General features: G+C 37.3%; 1 protein-coding gene across 1 annotated transcript in view; it reads left to right on the top strand.

The window, feature by feature from the left end:
* Positions 1-19630, top strand: part of LOC129923977 (uncharacterized) — a 49866-nt gene extending 30236 nt beyond the window's left edge. The window contains exons 4-5 of the mRNA XM_056017427.1: positions 5832-6048; positions 18248-19630. Of these exons, the coding sequence (XP_055873402.1) occupies positions 5832-6048; positions 18248-18438 (408 nt within the window). The 3' untranslated portion in view covers positions 18439-19630. The remainder of the gene's footprint in view (positions 1-5831; positions 6049-18247) is intronic.
* The last annotated feature ends 1831 nt before the right edge of the window (positions 19631-21461 follow it).

The raw sequence follows: 21461 nt of genomic DNA, 5'->3' as shown, positions 1-21461 counted from the left end.
TGTCAGGTGTGTAAAAAGTCGTACAGGCCTGATACACATTGGCTAAGTAAGCATCTTAAGTAAAACAAAAAATAGTATTAACAAAGAGTTAATTGACTGCCACTAATTATTAGAAATAACGTTATCAAATCAAGACACTTAACTGCTGGAGTAATATTCAAGTTAACACGTTAGAAAAAGTATTTAACCGTAATATTTATTTACAGTGTAATATCTTTTGTTAGCAGGTTGTGATTTTTCATTCTGTCTATCAATAAATTGGGTGTCAAGGACCAAAGAAATAAAATAAAGAGTAAGGGGTATTTAGCTCTTCATTTAAAATTTAAACTTAGCCCTGGTCGTGTCTTTTACGCTAATATAGATTTGTTTTTCTACAAAATAATTAGTTACTAGCTTACTGGGCTATAAAATCTCGCGATTTGTGTTCTGTGTAGCTAAAGGTCACTCGTATAGGTGTTTGATCTTCAGTCCAGCTTACTTATTGAGATTTATATTCAAATAACTCGGCACACCTGAAAAGGTGTGGCTTTTAGTCCAGCCGCGTGATTCAGATTTTTTTCCAAATAAGCAAACTCTTTGTCCCGTTAACCGTGTAGATGTTGGGCATGGAGTCTTAGGCAAATTCGGGATAGGTCAGAGCAAAAGCAACGGATTATTACTACTCCAGACCTGTACTGCACACAAGCTGCTCATATAAAACACGATATTCAGTCTTCCAATGAGAAAGCGAACTTCCTGGATGCATCCCCGCTCAAGACACTGACACCTCGTAGACTACGTCATCACCTGACAATCTGACCGTCAGGACTTACGTGTCACAAAATCTTGCTGTGGTGCAGAATGTGGAACAGACCACCGTCTCATCATCACAAAACAAAACATTCATATACAACCAAAGAGACGTCCGCAAAAAACTAAACCCCTTTAAAGGCTAAACACAGTCAGACTAGCTGATGACAAAATTGAAAAGTCGCTTGCAGATGCGATTGAAAACTGCCTCAAGTCCACCCTTCTAACTGAATCAAACGTAGATAAAAGCTGGGAATGCTTCAAAGAAGCTATCCATAGCACAGCATTAAGCATACTTGGACCTATGGAGAGAAAGCATCAGGACTGGTTTGATGAAAACTGTACTGAGATCAGAAAACTATTAGATGAAAAGCACAAGCTCCATAAATTGTATCTGAACAATCCAAACTCCCAGTCCAGTAAAGATGCATTCACAAACATCCGCAAAAATGTGCAAAAACAGTTACGCCAAGAAAGTGGAAACAATACATGAATTAGCTGGCAAGCACGACATAAAGACTTTCTTCCAAGCCATAAACAAAGTCTATGGACCACAAAGGCAGACTGACTAAAAATGTCTGGAACAGATCTGGTATCACTACAAATAGAAAGCTAGGGATCTATCGAGCAGTCATCCTCCCTACATTGCTCTATGCCTCAGAAAACGTGGACAGTGTAGAGGAAACATGCAAAGTAACTGAATCACTTCCACGTGACATGTCTAAGAAAAATACTGAATGTCAAAAGGCAAAACAAAATACCAGATACTGAAGTCCTTCTAAGAGCGGGTCTGTAAAACATCCATACAACCCTGATGCAGTCTCTGCTGCGATGGGCAGGACACGTCTGCAGAATGGAAGACCACCGCATTCCTAAACGACACCCTCAAAGCTTCTCTGAAGGCGTTAAAACATAGACCACTCCACCTGGGAGACAGGCACATGACAGAGTATCATGGCATCGCGCTGGCGCACAGGTTGCTGAGGAAAAGAGAACCACGCTGGCTGAAGAAAAACGCCAGAGAAGAAAAGCAAAAAGCAAGGCCCAGGACACTAGCTCCAGCTGGAATAACCTGCTCATTGTGCAGCCGAACATTCCGGACTCACAAAGGTCTCACCAGCCACCTGAGGAGACATAAAACCCCAGTGCAAAGCCCTCAACCCCTTGGATGACAAAGTTGTCATCATGAAACCACGATGGATATATATATATATATATATATATATATATATATATATATATATATATATATATATATATATATATATATATATATATATATATATATATTTATATATATATATATATAACAGAAATTACACACCACGCGATTCAGAATAAATTTGAAACAACAGCATTCATAATAATGCATAGAAGCTTTTGGCGAAAAAATTTTAAACAACATTTTAGAATACTGCTACTTTCAAGTGCAGATATTGACTCCCATAACTTCTACCCGCATCTTACTTTACCATCTTCAAATGCAGACTTACGAATTAGTTGTTAGCTGCATCGTTTTTGTTATAATCAAAGTTATTATTGATATCACATGGCCAGAAAACCGCTACCACATGTTAAATACTTTTTCAAATTTAAAATGAACTTTATAGTTTAACTAAAAAAAATAATTAAACTACAGCATCTAGCAATAAACTAGTCCAATGGACTTCATTCACCAATCGTAAACAAACAACATTTAGTCACGTAGTGCTCTATCTCTTATATATAATTTACGATCTAATTTTTAATACACGATGGCTGTCACGTGACAGATTTTTTCGTTGTTTTATCAATATGATCACGTGACTAAATGTTGTTTGTTTACGATTGGTGAATGAGGTCCATTAAAGTACATAGGCCTACATTGTCTTTAATGAATTGTATAGTACTTTGTATCCTATTGCTTTGTAGAATCTCAAGCTTTATTTTATTTTGTTTGTACAAAAGAGCTTGTTAAATATTTTTATAAATAATAAGATAATTTAGCGGGGTGGAGGAGGCCGATAGCAACAATTCCGCCCCTCCCCAACCCTTTCGAGTGGGGAACTGTCCAATTTTTTTTGCAGAAACTACAGTTTGTTAACATAATTAGTTACATGTCTATATGGTACTGCATTTTTTTTGTTAAGAGTACAATGAAATGCAAATTTATTTTTTACCTCCCTTTTTTAACCACGCTAAAAATGATAAAATGCATCATTCCGTATGAGCAAATATAAAAGCAATACATAACTTGACTACTTTGTGGGTAAATTTGTGTTGTTTTTTGCGCGTTTCATTTCTGAGAGCATTATTATTTCTCTTTAAATGTTCGTCATAAAAATTGCTTTTAAAGGCAAGAATTATGTATTACAAATAGTTTAAAAAACGTGTATGTCTCTTAATATTTGAGTTATTGGCGTAAATTTGGTATCATCTGTTTTTAAATCGCGAGTTCTATCCAAAATAAATAAACAAGGCTACAATAACAGTTTGTGTGGAAACACAAACTAAAAATCAGCCCCCTAAGTGGTCCACCCAAGTAGGTAAAAGGCAATTTTCAATATTTTCAGAAAGAATATCAGAATGAAATTCTATTAAAGGTAAATGCAGAGAAGAATGGTGAAAGAAGGTTTACAGATCTTGTGTGGTGCCCCAAAGGTCCAGCAGACCAAGGGATAGGTGAAAGTGAAGCTAGATGTGACCCTGACCTAACTGATTTCATATAAGGCTTGTCTGCAAGTCCGAAGATTTGTAAGGAATGCAGTATTTCCCGTGGATGCACAGCCCCAACTGTGACCTACATATTTTGCCACAAACAGAGCAAGCATAATCATTGTCCGCAAGTGGTCGATTCAGATTTTCTTTTCACCGTCTGCCTCTGTCCTCGGCAGCGGATTTTCTTTTGGTCTCAAATGTGTACACCGCGGACTTTTTGAGTGACCTCCAGCTCTCTTGTTTTGATGCCGCAATAACCACGTGCTCTGTTCTATGCCAGTTAGGGCAAGTAGGCGCCTAAGCTTATCTTTAATGAGTTTCCGTGGTGCGCCTGTGTTACGTCGACCACCTTTTAGATCACCTAAAAAGACTGTCTTCGGAATATGTTCGTCTCCTATACGAGATACCTGTCCTGCCCAGTGTAACTGTCGGACAATAAGAAGTCCCTCTATACTGTCCATACCAGCGTTCGCAAGGAGATCGCTGTTTGTAGTGCCGTCTTGCCACCCTATGTCCATGATAGAGCGTAAGCATCTTTGGTAAAAGCGCTCAAGTTGTCTTAGTTGCTTTCTGTATAGTGTCTATGTCTCAGATCCATATAGAAGGGTTGAAAGAACCACCGCCTGGTAGACAATGATTTTTGTAGGCAGGAAGAGCTATTTGTTCCGCAAAACTCTCGCCTGAAGACGTCCAAAAGCGCTACTGGCTCTGGCCAGACGGTTATCAACTTCTCTTTATTATGACCATCTCCTTTGTTTTTGCATGTGTTTGTAGACGTCGAAGATTGAACACATTGCCGTCCGAACGTAATCTGATGTAGATGCCTTCGTGCAATCGCTACCTCATCATTACGCCAAAGAAGATATTGAATATAATAGGAGCAAGTACAGAGTTCTTCTTCACGCCATTTTCTATTGAGAAGTGATCAAACAGGTCACCATTGTTTCTGATCTGGCCTTTTTGTCCAATATGAATTTGCTTGAGAATGGCAAATAAGATAGGCGGGCATCCCAGCCTGGCCAAAATCTTCCATAAACCATCTCGGCTGACCGTGTAGACTGCCTTGGTGAGGTCCACAAAGGCAGCGTATAGGCTTATGTTGTGCTTTTTGCATTTGTCTTGTAATTGTCGCAGAACAAATATCATGTCAGATGTTACTCTACAGGCTCTGAAGACACATTGACTCTCCCATAACACCTCGTCCACTAAAGAGTGGATTTCATATAAGGATTATCTTATTGATCTAATAGTTTTGTACAGGGTCAATCTCTTATTCAAAGCCTCATTAAAAAAAAAACATTTCGTAAAAAAAAAATCCTTAGTTAGGTGTCATATAGATGGTGTAACGCCCTGCAGTTCACGTGATAATATGAAAAACTACTTATTAATTGTTGTTTTAAAAATATGTTCTACTTATATAGATTTTTTTTTTTTATTTTCAAGAACTTGACAAATCAGGTCTCCAAATTAACGTGAAAGTTAAATGTTCAATAAATTACAGCCAATACTGTAAAATTGGCAACACGTAACAGTGACTAAAATGTTCTGAACCGCCGTATCAAATCTGTATTGTAGCAAGAATTCTACTGGCTTCGTTGCACCTTATCCAACTCTATCTTAGCGGGCTGCTTTGTAGATCGAGAAGATATTACCAGGCTCACTGTAAATAGGGTCCCTCATGGCCTTCTAGAACCGGACGGAACATCGCTCGACCCTTCTGGTTAATCAGACGACCACATCTCTAATGCCTGGCCTTAGTAGTATTCACTTTAGATGTTTCTTCAAACTTCGCCAGTCAACGCAGTTCGCAGTATCGGCTCGTCACGGTTGACCGCTCGTCAAGCGCAGACCTGGGTCGATTTGTATCATCTGTCTACATAAACACCACTAACCCCATCTTTGTCATCACCAGGTTTATACAATATTTGAATAAGGGACACTTAAAATACAAATACTATTGTTAGCATATTCTTACTTATATTTATCTATTGTGGTTGCAGTGGTGTATTTATGAAAAAGAAATCGCTTTTGCGTAAATAATTTAAAAATAAAACGGTATGCTTTTAGAAAACAAAAAGGTAGCCGTTGTATCTAAACATTGCAAGCCACAACGCATGGTTAAATATAACTTTTAATTTCTCTTCTAGTTTTTTTTTAATCCGAGTATTTCAAATGGATTTAAAAAAAAACAACAAAAAAAAATAATTTATAGCGGCTTTTCCCTATACGGAAGCTGGTAAAAACATTCAAAAAATAATTTATAGCATGATCAATTTACTTTTAATGTGATTTATGGAGATATGTCCATTTAAATAATAATAATTTTCAATCATTTTATTTTTCAGTATATAAACAATCTCTGGGTGGAATGGTGGAATATATCTGCAAGTTTAAACTATTCAGAAAATAACTGTAATAACGTCCACATGGCAAATATCAAAGCTTTTGTAAAGGCTGTCCGGTTTGAAGACAGCGGATTATACCGTTGCCATTTAGAAACTCAGTCAACAGTTGATTTAACAGATATGTATTACAAAATCAATGGAAGTTTAACAGTAATACGTAAGTAACATAACAATTCTTCTTATTCGGCTAAGTTATACCAATAAATAAAAATCCATTTTGATTCTTTTGAGCTATTGCTGTGTTCTTACATTAGTTTTGCAAACGAAAGCCACGATTTAAATAAATTTATCTATCTATCTATCTATCTATCTATCTATCTATCTATCTATCTATCTATCTATCTATCTATCTATCTATCTATCTATCTATCTATCTACTTTCTGTCTTTCTATCTTTTTATTTATCTATCTTACATTGATGTCAATGTGGAATTATAAGCATCTCAACAGATAGGAGTTAAGATTTTTATGACATATGTAAAACTGCTTGATAAGTTTGAATTGACGGAGCTTAAAGAAGAACTTTGATGATAAAGATACGAGAGGAAAAGGGATGTTTTGAAGGCACGCCATATGCAAGCTCTGATTGAGGAAGACGAGTAACTGGAGACCTGTCCATTCGACTTTAACAGAATATCAATAATAATAAGGTCATAATGTAATGACGGGGAGTACTAATGTGTACTCACACATTCCTATAAGATAAAATAAGTATAGAAAAATGTTTACACTCACCCGTTTGTCCCTAACGAACCTCACAAATAAACCTCCTAACAGGGGAGACTGTATGAATCCTAGCGGGCCTAACTTAGAATGCTTTGGTCTCTCTCTATATATAGTTGGGGCATTTTGTTTAACCAGGGGGGGGGGGGAGACATCTAGGTGATTTTCTCACATGTATCGATGTACCCTAGATGTCAGGCGTCAGGTGTCAGGTCAGATTTATGGTCAATATTCGTTGCCTACCGTGAGAGTAAAGTCTTAAGCGAATATGTATCTGTCCAGCCCGAGTGCAATGCTGTTCTTAGAGCGATGCGTATCCTGCGGGGGGGGGGGGGGAGAAATAGGTGTGAAAAGTTATTAGGCCGCTGCGTGTAGCGCTGGTGCCGCGACCATTGTGTGCTGGTCACCTGTCCAGCGGTCAAAAATTAAAAGTTAGCCCTAGAGAAGCTAGTTAAATGTTTTATGTCGAGATTCGTCCCGTGATAAACAATGCGAGGGGAGATAAATTCTATAAGATTTTAGTTATGGGTAGACAGGAAAATAATTGTTTTAAGTTAAAAATAAAAAGTTTCCCACGATTTGCTGGGAAAATTTCAAATAAACTTTTGCATGCAAGTTTCGTATCGTCACAAGGGCCTCCCCCCCCCCCCAATTGGCTCGGCCTCCGCCCTCGCATTAGAGGGAGAACTCATGTCGTTGGCTAAAGGGACCGTGTCCTGTAACCAGACGGAAGTGATTAAATGATCATCTTGTCGTATGGGGACTAAGACAAAGATGTCGGTAAAGAGCTCATCCTGACCACGGGATAAAATCCTTTCCCGGGTCACATGGTTCATAAAAGGCATGCGGGAAATCTATAACCTTAACTGAACCTATCTACGGGGAACCAAATTAATTTTTCGATATTTTTTACATTAAATATTAAATATTACGCCATTATCTCATGTCATAATGTAGAATGTCAAAATGCAGGGGCTGTTAAAGAGGCTAAGCCCCCCCCTCCCCCACTGGGACCCTAAATCCCTTGCTATGTCACTGAAATCTAGATCTAGTCTAGATTCTAGATTTAGTCTAGATTCTAGAAGTAGTATAGATTCTAGATATTATGGTATGAAGGGCACGTATCCTTTCAGGGATTACGGGCACGACATGGCCTAAAGTGTGCCGATGTGCCAAAAACTCAAAACTCATCTAGTCTAGATTCTAGTTTTAGATGTAGAGAGTAGATATAGACTATATCTAGAACTAAACTAGAAATTTAAATCTAGTTCAGATATAGATTCTAGATATATATTCAAGATCTAGTCTAGATATGTAAAGTAAATAGAGCGATTCGGATCAGTAGGTCTACTAGTGGGTAATAGTGCACTATGCTTTCACATGGGAAACCTGTTTAGTTGTGAGGTCTCAATTTTTGTTTTATTTCCTAGCGCGTCTACTCCAATATATTAAACGAAATTGTTAGAGAGTGGTACGTATTTGAGAGCAGTGGCGTCAGTAGGAGTTGCGAGAGCTGCTGTCCGCAGGGGGTGAAACTATTGTCGTATTGAAAACCAAGATGGTAAAATTAGATCTTGGCAAAAGCAGACACATCGTAAAAGTTTAAAAAAAAAAATCTTTAGATATATGCCCAAATATGCCTAGGCACATCTAGATGGTGGTTTAAGTATAAGATGACACAGCACAAAGTTATACCATTTCTGTCTCACAGTATAACAAATGAAATCTGTTCAGGTGATGCTAAGTCTGTTTCTAATTCTAGTAAAATACCATTGTAAAATTTGCAATAACAATTGAATAAATATCATAAACAGATGGATGTTATAATAGAATTGACCATCTTTTTACCTTTGAGTAAAAATCAATAAAAGTAGGTAATCAGCTCACTGTATTGGTTTAAAAAAAAGAACAAACTAGCAATAGTTTCTCTTGGAACATATTTGAAGAAAGATGATGGGTAAGGGGTGATACCCTTGAGCTAATACATCAGGTGTCTGGGGGTTTTTATTCTATTTTTAGGTGATAAGTTAACGCTACTCTACTTATTTCAGAAGAGTTAGAAGAGTTTTAAGACGACGTGTTGTCCTGTTTGCTTTTATGTGAAAAATTACTCCAAATGAGTTTAAAATTGTATTACTTTAAACGATCAAAACAAGACTATGGCTTGAATATTCCTGGTCCATTGGTCCATCATAAAGATTTATCCGATTTGGTTGTTAAGAAGTATTGAGCTATTCGGATTTTGATATAGGGCCTAGAAAACGCCAATAATGTTATTATCTAGGTTGAACTTAAGTAAGTTGCCGCTTTCCATTATGCCAAACCCGATCAAAAGCTTCTTTGAAGTCTATGAATTTGTGTACCAGTTTCTTTTTGGAACATACGCCGCTATTTTGAAGTACCGGCTTTAGGCCACTGCAACCTATGCGACCGCAGTGGGCCCCGCACTTTCATAGAACCCACATTTTCATAGGACCCGCGCTAATTCAAGGTGTATAAATTAATAAATTAAACCATTTTATAACTTAAAACAGATTTCCGCGCTCTCCTGCCGATTTACCACGAGCCCATGGAAATCTCTCGAAATTGCAAATTATACGAAAATTTCTTAAAATATACGGAAATATATAGACAAAAATTGTCATTTTGAGGTGTCATTCAATATGGAAAACGCCAATCCTAGGCGTGATAAATAAAAACGGCACATTTGGTGAAAGAGGCTTCTCGCGCCTCAAACAAATGAAGAATTACTTGAGGTCAACAATTCTCAAAGATAGATTGACACATTTGGTAATTCATGCTATTGAGCGTGATCTGTGTAGGAAACAGAATTATTATGATATACTTTATGACTTCGCTACACGCAATGCTCGTAAAGTAATTCTGTACGTAGTAAAAAATGAATAAAATGCATAATCGAATTTTGTTAAAAAATACAAACTTTTAAATTTCACTTATTATCTGCTTCCCTACCCAAACTTGGCTCCGCGGAATCCGTTTAGCATAGGGCCCTGCTATTTAGTGACTGGTGAATTTACATATTAGATTAGTTGTTCTCTTTCCATGACTTCTTGGTCTCAATGTTTAAGTCCGGCTCTGCTATTTAGTGTTTGTAAAATGTTTTACATGTTTCGGATGTCCATTAAGAGTTAAAGGACGAAGGGGGGTGGGAGCGGGCAGGGTTTGAATTATCCGAACTACAGTCCAGCGTGCAAATCGCACGACAAGGCAGCCATCCGTAGTGACATGTGAATACTTGTTCTTCTGCCCCCCTTATTTTTTCGTGGGGTGACTATCCGCAGAAATAAGAGAGTGATCTTTCCTTTACTTCTTCTTACTTCTTCTTGTCCAAACTCTTGAGCCATGAAGAGAATTATATATATATATATATATATATATATATATATATATATATATATATATATATATATATATATATATATATATATATATATATATATATATATATATATATATATATATATATATATATATATATATATAGTTTATTGGCTCGTTTGTTAAGGTCTAGGGGAAATTTAATTTATTTGTCCGGCTCACATATAAATGATATATTGAAAGGCACACCGCAACCAACAGTATATTAAATTAACAAATTAGAATTCTTTAATAAATATAGGTTTACAAAATATAACTGATGAAAAAAAATATAACCGAGAAATGAAATAAACACATTAATGTATAAAATAATTTCTCATTATAGATTAAGTGAATGATTAAGTGTTCCCAGTGCTGGTCTACTTATTTTCTTAGCTGCTAGCAGCTTGGGTCTTCTAGTGGTCGTAGGACTCAGAAGGGTGAGTCATCTGGCTCAGTCTAAGGACGTTGGCTCGGAATGTCCTATATGATGGGGGCAAGCTGACGCTATCATTAGGCCTCTGCCTGTTTAGCAGTAGAGAGGGTTTGTGCTGCAAACTAAATTGGTAGTGGTAATCTTAGGGTGATCTCTCAGCTGTGATCTCAAGCTTGCAGATGGCCGTGCTAACTCACACCAGTTCATTTTATGTAGCGAAGGTTTCTCTAAGCAGTCGCCAGTAGACAGTAGCTATTGGGCAGTGGACAGCTTGGGTTGGATAATGGGCAGATGTTACTGGGCAGTAGGCACTGTGGACACTTGAACAATATTCTATGGGCACTGGGCAGTATATATAGGTAATGTATTAGCGCTTACAGGTGTGTAAGAAAAGGAAGGGTATTAGGTGTGGTCGGTTCCGGTCACAGCGTTGTTTAGAGATCTGGCAGATGTAGTCAACTGTGGGTCTAAGCTGATAATGCGTTATTAGCAACCAGTCATAGCTGGAGATATGATAAACAATTAGAAACCTCCTATAACCATTGAGTAGGGATTCTCATACACCTTGCAATCATTCAGGTGCAGGCATTAGTATCTTTCCCAATAAAGAATTTAAAACAATTAGGCGTGAAATCTTAAAGCACACATAACTGAATAATAAACAAAATACAAGGAAAATCTGTTTTCATACAATGTTGGATGATGCTAATTTAGATGCATTCATTGATGTGATTACCTCATTATGCAATCAGTTATAGTAAAATGGGAAATGAGTATAGTATAGCCTACACTAAAATAAAGGAAAAGGCCAAAATGAAATACTAGGGATCGAGTTACAATGACAAAGAATATATCTGACTAACCAAAACCGTGTTCATCCAAAGAACCATTATGTTCACTAAGGTGTGAGGCATAATATAAATGTATAAATAATAATGAATACATTGGGTATGAAACATAATAAATTTCACATGCGCTCTTTGTGATTAGAGCACGGTGAACTAAGTCCTTAGACAGCATTTAGATTCATGAAAGGTTATTTTTTTACATTAATCCATAAAATACATGAATGGGTAAAATATTTTACCTTTACCTTTAACTGTACCTATTCCTTAGTCTGTTGGACCGTTGGGGAACCAAGCAAGATTGGTCGACCGTCTTTCTCTATTCCTCCTTGTCTTTTGCCTTGTTTATAACCTCTATCAATGGTAGGCCCGTCCATTCTTTTATGTTGTCCTCCCATTGTTTTCTCTATCTGCCTCTTCTTCTCTTTCCTGGTACTGTTTCCTGAAGGAAGGTCTTTGTGAGCCCCTGGATCTTGTAATATGGCCATATATTTTAAGCTTGCGTTTCTTAAAAATAGTTAGCAGGTCATCATGGGGTCCGATCGCTGCAGTAACTCTGTCTCTAATCTTTTGGTTTGTGATGCGGTCTTTAAAAGTGATGTTTAGGATCCTTCTGTAGCATCTCACTTCCATTGCTAGGATCATCCTCTCTAGCTCTGCAGTCAGCGTCCAAAACACGCAAGCATATAAAAATGTGGCCATGACCAGGGAGCGCATAAGTCTTATTTTGGTGCCAAGGGCCAAGCCCTTGTCTTTTCAAATTATTTTCAGTTTTGAAAGGGCTGCTGTGGACTGTGCTATTCGGGCCAGTAGTTCGGGTTTTGTTCCCTCACCTAAGACAATAGCTCCGAGGTATTTGAAGCTGTTATCACTAGTCAGCTTTTCACCTTCAATACTGATGCCTCTTTTAAAGTCCTGTTGGCTATTGGTCATAATTTGTTTGTTTTTCGGCGTTTATTTGCATGCCATATGCCATATGTCTTGAAGATACGCATCACTAGGTCATCAAGTTCTTCTTCTGTCCCTGCTAGGCCACCAATGTCATCTGCGAAGCCCAAGTTATTGATGCTTCTTCCTCCAATGCTAACAGTAGCCGTCATAGCCCTCAAGAGCATCTTCCATTATCCTCTCAAAGAAGATATTGAAGGTGTTGGTGAAAGTAGTCAGCCTTGTCTAACTAAAACTGTGGTTTTAAACCAGTTCCCAATATTATTGTTGAAGTACACCGCACTGTTGGCATCCATGTAGAGGTTCTGGATAACTTTGATTATGTTTTTATTGATGTGGTACTTTTCCATTGTCGCCCAGAGTGCCCATTGCCATACTCGATCAAAAGCTTTCCTGAAATCAATAAAGACATGAAAAAGATTATTTTGGTGTTGGAGATTTTTTCGCAGAGTATTCTGAAGTTTAGGATTTGTCCTGTTGTACTGAGACCTTGTCTAAAACCCGCTTGTTCTTCTAATATGATGTTGTCTGCTATCGGTTTTATCCGATTTTATATAGTTTTTAACAGTATTTTGCTTGGATGGCTTATGAGGCTGATGGTGCGATAGTTTTGACAGAGTTGTAAATTGCCTTTCTTTTGAAGGGTGATGATGAGTGATTGGGTACAGGGTTTGGTCCATTCTCCTGATTGCCAGATCTTGTTGCAAATCGTATTTATTTCATTTATCCCACCTATAGAAGTTCACCAGGAATGTTGTCAACTTTGGCCGATTTTCCCCTTTTCAATGCTTTTACTGCTGCTGTTACTTCCGAGCGAAGAATTGGATAGTCGTCAATGTTGAATATTGCTGGGACACTTAGTATCTCTGTATCTCCTGAGATTTCAAAGTTATATTACTTTGAACAGTATTCCGTCCATCTTTTTAATACATCTTTTTCTTCAGCTTAGCATCTATTGTTTTATCTTGTATTGTGTTGGTTCTTCCATGCTTTGAGGTAGTAAGGTCCTTCAATAGTTGGTACGCTTTTTTACTGTCGTTCCTGTTAAGTCCCTGTTCAATTTCTTGACACTTCTTCTCTATCCACTTTTTCTTTGCTTCTTTCATTCCCTTTCTAATTCGTCTGTTGACGCTTTTATATTCGTGGACATATTTGGGTTCGACAACTTTTCCCCTTTAAGCTCCCGTCGCTTGGCACATAGTTGGAGTATATCCTCTGTTACTCAGTTTTTTTTGGGCGGGCGGAGCTTCCCTAATATTTCCAGGGCTGTGTCTTTGACTTCTGTGTTTAGCATATTGACTTGCGTATCGATATCCTGGTCATTGGAGTCCAAGATGTTGAGGGCTGCCAAGCGTCCTCCTACTTGTGCCTCGAATATGGTGTGACAGGTGGGGAAATGTGACGTGTGTTTGGCGCGTTTAATGTCTAGGGGATGATTATTTTTAAAGCTATCACACACCAACCTATCAGCATATGAATCGGGAGCAGGCACGCAACGAGACAAGCAATGAAAGATAGATACAAAAGTTAAAAATGAAGAATATTTATTTACATAAATATACATATAAGAATAAAAAGGGGGAGGGTTTGCACCTATCTCTAAATAATAGTGGATTTAATCATCACTCTTGCACCTAATAAGAGAGTATGTCACTTTGTCCTCTGACTTAGCTGGTTTTCCTGTTGATGTCGCAGCTGGCTGTGTCCTGGCTTGAGGTTCTGCAGCTGGGGGTGGCGCTCTAGCGGATAGAGGGACGCCGGTGATATAGTTTTTGTGGAGTCTCAATCCCAAGCTCTAGTATCTGTAGTGGGCACAGTAGGGCGGGTGGCCGGCTACCGTGGGCACAAAGTTACTGCTGGCAGAGCTGATCTGCCGTGGGTAGAATAGTTGACAGGATATGTCCAGTGAGTTGCAGAGGGTTGGCGTAGCTATGACGTCTCACACAGATCTGAATCTATAGGGACGTCGCACCTAATAGCTTGACAGGTGGGCTGTCGAATAGGCGGGCAATGCCGATAGCGCCAAGTGGTAGAGTTGCGTAGATCCCAGTAGGCAAGTGCAGAGCTGAATAGCACTAAGCACATAAATATGCAGGTAAATAGATCGTTGATCCAATAAATAGGCAGACACCTGAGGGAGGCTGCGGATAAATAAAGACAAGTTAGGACATGTCTCTCATACATCTTATCGATGCCCTCAACTGAGGTGCATTCGTCAGATTGGTAAAATTGCTTTAGAGCACAAAGGGGAGATGATGACAAATGGGATTTGGAAAATAGATGGCAGATAGTAGCAATATAGAAATGTACATAAAAGGGGAAATAACAATCTCAAATAAACAACACAGGTGGATAGAGAAAGAAAAGGGGGGGGTTGAATTGGGCGGTGGTCAGCGACCAAGACGATTTGTTTACATATGACCGTCGGTCGAGAACAATGGAGCGCGCTTGAATGGAGAGGGTGTCCGTTCAAGCGGCGCAACTCTCGTTGGAATGAAATGACTACAGGAGAGACAATTCAATATAGGGGAGATAATTCATATTCCTTTTCTAGACGCAGTATTAGTGCGCTAGTAAAATTATCAAGGCGACCAACCGAGATAAAGGAAATAAAAGAAGATGTACAAATATATGCATGGTTGCATCAACGATCAATTGAGCAACGTAGCATTAATAGATTAATGCAATCCATAAATAAATACATAGGACATGTTTATGTTTTCTACTTACGCCAGTGAGAAATACACAATGCACTAATTAAATATAAATGAACTAAGCAAAATACACATGATAAAATCCAATGGAAATATACACAGAGTAATTAAGATGGAACTTGTGATTAAGTTCGGCTTACTACCAGGTATTCCTCTAGGAGTAAAAATGTATGAAGTAGTCCAGACTAGATTGCTCAACGACAATAAGAAATAAGAGGGTCTGATTTGATTTGGATCTACTTTATATAGGCCTGGAAAAGGAGGGCGGAAACAGGAAATGTTCTAGGCTAGGAATTGTCTTACACGTGGGTGAATTCCGACAAGAGTCGCACCTTGGAGTATCACGCGGTGTGTTGACCCGAGTAATCTCTTAGATCAAAGAGAGACGTGGGAGAAGAAGGGGGGGGGAAGAGTAACCTACATTCCACCCAAGGGGGGGGTGTCAACTGTGGCGGACATCCGCGGATAACACTGAAGAGATTATCTTTCCCCGATCAAGGGCAGATAAATGAAAGGACTGGCCTAGTTTTCTCCAAGGTGGTGGACTAAGTCTAGCCTGGTAGAGAGGAAAAGGTGGGGCGGGTGAAGAAATTGGAGGTAGGATGGGGAAATAATTAAAATAAAATAAATAAATAATGATAAATAATAATTAATGCTGTGATACATTTGAGTGACTCTGACAGTGAGTTTTTGACTTGTCACATATGGCAGCTACTTGGGGATCTTTCAGCTTGTCCAGGTCAAATTTTTCTCCTGGTAGGTCCTTGTTTTGTTATCTTTTTAGGTGTACTTTAAGGGTCTTCATAACAAGGTCATGGTCGCTTCCAATGTCAGATCCAGGAAAACTTCTTGTTTTTGCCGTATGGATGCTTGTCTTTAAACGCTGTTGCACCATGATATAGTCGATCTGGTTGTGGTGCTCTCCGTTCGGACTGTGCCATGTAGTTATACGTGAATTTTGTGGCATCCTAGTGTGAGTAAGAGATTGTTGTATTTTGCCACCCAGGGCAAGCCTAACATAAAAATACTATATACTGCGCAAAGTATTTTTAAAATGATAATTGTCTCACGCAGACTAATATCACTCTTTAAACTAAATGCAGTCCACAGTGGGGTCTATAATCTATACTACATAGACAATTACATTTTATGTTTTCCAAACATTGTCACAGCATGCATTCTATTTCTCATTAGCCTGTGACAGTTGTTCAGCAGAGTGGTCATTCTCGAATATGATATAAGGAAAATATCATAAAGAAATTATACGACACAGAGCAGTTTGGCTCTATTTGCTGTCATGTGAGCGAGTAACAGTAAAACTTTAAAAACAGATTGACTGGTTTCTCAATGTGCAAATATAAATGCCAAGTAATAAAATTTTAGAAAATAAATGTTAGATTTATGTAATTTTAATTGATGAACATAAAACTAAATAATTGATTTTTAGACATACTATTTTTTTCCTAATGTAAATTTGTATAATTATAGCTAGTTAATTGAAAACATCTTTATAGTCTATTAATCCTGTTAAGAATGTCTACAATTATTGAGCTTTAGACATTATTACTAACAGGAAGTCATAACTGAAGCAGATGTAGTAGTTTTAATAATTAAAAAACAAAATAAAAAATTTTGAAATGTCTCATGGTAAATATAAAGATACCTACAGGACTACTCGATTTTTCGTCGCAAACTAAATTTTGTATTTTTTTTTAATGTGGTGTTCCATCAACAAATTCTTGAGCCCGGTCCCACGTGTACCTTACTAAGACACAAATTTAACCATTTCCTCGCGCAATAGGGTTCAATATAGAATATTACGTAATAAAAACTATAGTGATGAGCGAAATAATTTGTATTCGAATTATCCGCTCGGATTGTGACAGTTATTTTAACTGCATACTATTTTTTTTTGCGGTTGTTTCTCAGAGTTACAGGGGTACGCAGACAACAGTTTGAGAAAAACTGGGCCAGAGCACCACACAGAGCTCAATCAGATTAAAAATGCCATCTCTCAAAACGCTTTGTCTAGCTTTTCAGCACTTTTTGTTTCAAATGAATTAAAAGAAACGATATCGGTTAAGAAACTATCGCGAGAAAGCCCTTAAAGGAGAAGGTATTTCTACAGAAACATTTCAGGCAGGAAATTATACCTTTATTAAACCACTTCATTAAGTATTTATTAATGACAAACTCATTGGTTTTCTAGATGATTAGATTTCGCAGCACAATCGATGACTGGCGAAGTTTCAAGAAACATCTGTGTTGTAAATAGTACTCAGGCCAGTCACGGTTGGATGTAGTAATGTGATCAACCAGAATGATTGAGTGACTTTTTGTCTATATCAAGAGCGAAGATGTCACAGTCAAGACGGTTCACTACAATTCGGTTTGCTACAGACGACCTGACTCAGTTTAATTTAGCGGAATGGTTCTGCACTGCGCATTATGACGGTTCAGTGCGGAGTACTATCAAGACATCTGCTGTGTACGAGACGAAGACACAACTAACCCATTGTGAAGTCAGTCCGATACATAAATGAGAAATGGCCAACTCTCATCGAAATAACAAGAAAGATGATGCTTATTATAAGCTATCCCGACTAGATCAGCGTCTAATCTTTCGACTCAGGACCGGACACAACAAAATGCGACAACATATGTACAGGAAGCTGAAAATTGGAACCAGTGAAATCTGCCCATGTGGAGTGTTACAATAGAATGCTGACCATGTCCTCCAAAACTGTCCTCTTTACCATAAGGTCCGTACAAGACACTGGCCCCAAAACATCCCAATAGAAATAAAATATATGGAGAGCTCCCTGATTTGGAAACCACTGCGCAGTTCATCTCATATATTGGTCTATTGGTCTAGTCATCTAAAACTCCAACATAAAAATGAGAACGAAGAAGAAGAAGAAGAAGTCCGAAACAGTTGACCCAGTGCAAGTCCGGGGCAAGGCAGAGAGGCCAGTAGAGTTAGATAAAGTGGTACAGATTTAATAAGGCTGTTAACGGTGAAACTTTTATAGTCAGTGTTACGTGTTGCCAATTGTACATTATTGGCTTTGATTTATCGAACATTAAACTGTTACGTTTTTTTTCGAGCCCTGAGTTGTCAATTTGTTTGAGTTGGTGGTGTCATAAAGTGCAGCTTACAGAGAGCTTTGATAGTGAAATTCGTTACAGACAGACAGACAGACAGATAGATAGATAGATAGATAGATAGATAGATAGATAGATAGATAGATAGATAGATAGATAGATAGATAGATAGATAGATAATTTTTTTTTCATTCTCAATTTCTATAGAGAAAAATGCAGTTAAGGAGGAGGTTAAAGCTACTTCCACTCAGACAAGCCTAAAAGATAACAATAATGGTGTCACAGAAAAGAAGATGTCTACCACACCAATGTCAGGGGCGATAGATAAATGCAAAGAACTGAAGGCTATCATCATCGTTGCTACACTTGCCTACGTGTGGCAACTGGGAGTGATTTAGAAGTGAACAAAGATTTGGAGCTAATTTAAAAGCATTCATAAACTTTATTGGTTTAAAAAAATTATAGCGTTTGTACTAAACTTTTGTTGATTAAACGTTTGTAGCATTAACCCTGAAAAATATTTAACAACACATATTACATATCATATTTCTTGATTGTTGTAATAGAAATTCATTTCATTTTATTTATTTGAAAATATTAAGTTGGGAGTAAACATTTTAGAGTAAAAAAATAAAGTGTGATTTATGTATATAATGATTCATTTAAAAGTGGAAAAGAGTAGGGAAAAAATGTGTGCATTTCGTCATTGAAACATAACAAAAATAGTCTCAAATATGTTATGATTTGTCAATATGTGTCAAAAAAATGTTTCCTACTCGTTGATAATATAAATTTACAGTTAAATAATTGAACAGTTTTCTCTGCTGCCTCATCAGAAGGTCATTTTATGTTCGCAAAATAGTAAACGAGAAGATAATTTTCAGTTACGCTCTAATGGTTTGATGACTTTTAACATATCACATCAGGAATATTGCATTGCAATTTGTATGAATCTTTTATTCTATCCGATTGGATTTAAAATGCATAAGTTTTGAAGAATCTCACTCGTTAAATTATTTTTCCATATAAGTTTTAATATGTTGCAAATGTGATTTAATTGCAACTATAAAATCATATCTGCATTTATTTCAATAAAGATGCAGTTCATCTTTGTAAAAAATGGATATCGTTAATTTTTTATAAAATACATTTTGCTTTTAATTTTTTCTCTATTTATTCATGCTTTTAGCTTTCTCGATACGATATGATACTATCACTTATCACTTAACTGGACCAGTTGGGGAAAGGGGGGGGGAGGCAAAGAAAGAAAGGGATATCTGGGTGAATGTTACTGTAAGTAGTTTTAAACTGCATTTGCATGCATTTTATTTTTTAAGTTAATTTCTTTACATGTGTCCCAATGCTATGTATCCTCTTCCGCTAAGAAAACCTAAATCTCTTTAATCGACCGGGTAGACATTTATTTTGCATGCTCTGTCTACTAGTCGTTCATTAAATTTCATTATGTATTTAAGCTTCCGTGTGGAGCCATTACCGTATCACGACCAGTATATTGTCGAAGAGGGGTCGATACTGTAGCGTTGTATGTGTAAGTTGAAATTAATTTACCTTAATAAAAAACCCAACATTCTTGAGTGTCCTGTTCGAGTGAATTAAAAATACAAGTACGAATATTTAGGGCCGGATTTAAGGGAGGACAGGCGAGATACAGCCTAGTGACTTCAATAACAAAAGGACCTAAACAATATTTTTTTCTCGAATTATATATATATACTTGCGTACCGTAACAAATACGCAGTTTTGCGAAACGGTAAGTTCTTTAGAAAGGGTTTCCTATTAAGTAAATTCGGAGCACTGCACTTGAATAAATCTATTTTTGAAATGAAGAGTCGCCTTAGGGAGATTGAAAAAAAAATTGACGATCCCTTAGACTAGTGGTCTTCAACCTTTTTTGGGTTACCACCCCCTTTTCCTATTTTTTCTTTTAAAAACAAATCCGCCAGCCCCCCCCCCCCCCTCCCTTCTAAGATAAAACACTTATAAAGAAGCGTGAGAGGGCAAATTTGAACAAAATATCATCTATTTATTAATTGTTATGCTGTCAATAACACTTATCCCGCATGGGAGACAACCGCATACCAAACGCAATCTTCTTTGGCGAGCTTAGATGAGGACGGCGTTACAGAGGTGCCCCCCGTAAACGTTATAAACATCCGCCCAGGCGCCATTTCGCCCTCACTGACATAGAGGAAAGTACCTGTCAGCGAATGGCATCAGAGAGACAGTTTAAAAGCTCTCACAAAAGCTGCGAGACCAACAAAGACTCAAAGAAAAGCCATTATTGAAGACATGAGCAAAATACGGAAACAAAACTTAAAAAGACCGTCAGCGGACAACAATCCGGGACCATCGATAAATCCAAACGACAGTCCACCGCGCAAGCCGCACGATCAGGCAGGTCGCAACTGTGTTTGCATAGTTATGTGAAACACTGCACTCAGTCTTAATCTTCGGAATCGAAGACATTGCAATTATTATGATTATACAAAAATTATGTCAAATAATTTACTGCGATTTCACACAAAAATTAATCACATTGTCATGACTTTCGTTCAAATCCTAAGGATAGTCCCCTTTTAAATTATTGAATATTAGCGCCTACTGTTTTTAGGTTTAATTGTAAATTTAGTTTTATTTTTAATATAAACATTATTATTGCTGAATTCACTACAAAATGAAATTAAGATAATGGGAACCCTGTGCCTCCTGCAGTCTGACAATATTAGAACTGTCAAGTTTTAAATTAGCCAAAGCAAGGCGAATGTTTCCTCAAGTCGCCACATCCAGTCTATTTCTTTGCTTATTCATTAAGTTTGGTACGCACTAAATCTAGATTAACTATGTATTTTGATGGAAAAGCTAAAAAATTATTCCATTTTCGACCACAGTTTTGAAATTTTACTGAAACATTTACGTGCAGCCATATCTCTGTTGTGCCTCCAATATAGACATTCTTTGTACTGAAGACATAATTGTGTAATTCTATTTTTTTTCCTGCAACTCAATTAGAACATCAGTAACAGATGTTTAATAATTGCCATCTATATTTAATTTTTTAAACATTGTTTACATCCAATAAGCGAATCGTCATTTCTTCACACCGACATCGATGTTCTTAGGCAGTAATTCATTTGTAAACAAACAAGTTATGTGAGATTGTAAAACTATTTACAATAGATTTAATATCTCGATAAAATAGAAAATTATATAATCAATGAAAGTCAATTTCTTTCCTTGCAGTCTGAGCTTGGTTTCATTCATTTGCGTTAGATGCCTACCATGTAAAACATATTTCTTTGAGCCTGCTTTAAGTCATCGCCAACCGTTGAATCTTCTGTGTCTCAAAAAATTCCAAAATTGTATTAGAGCTTAACAAAACGAGCAATAACAAACCCATTTC

Source organism: Biomphalaria glabrata, chromosome 18 (genome assembly GCF_947242115.1).
Source record: "Biomphalaria glabrata chromosome 18, xgBioGlab47.1, whole genome shotgun sequence".
NCBI classification, from domain to species: domain Eukaryota; kingdom Metazoa; phylum Mollusca; class Gastropoda; family Planorbidae; genus Biomphalaria; species Biomphalaria glabrata.
This window is presented reverse-complemented; position numbering and strand designations above follow the sequence as displayed.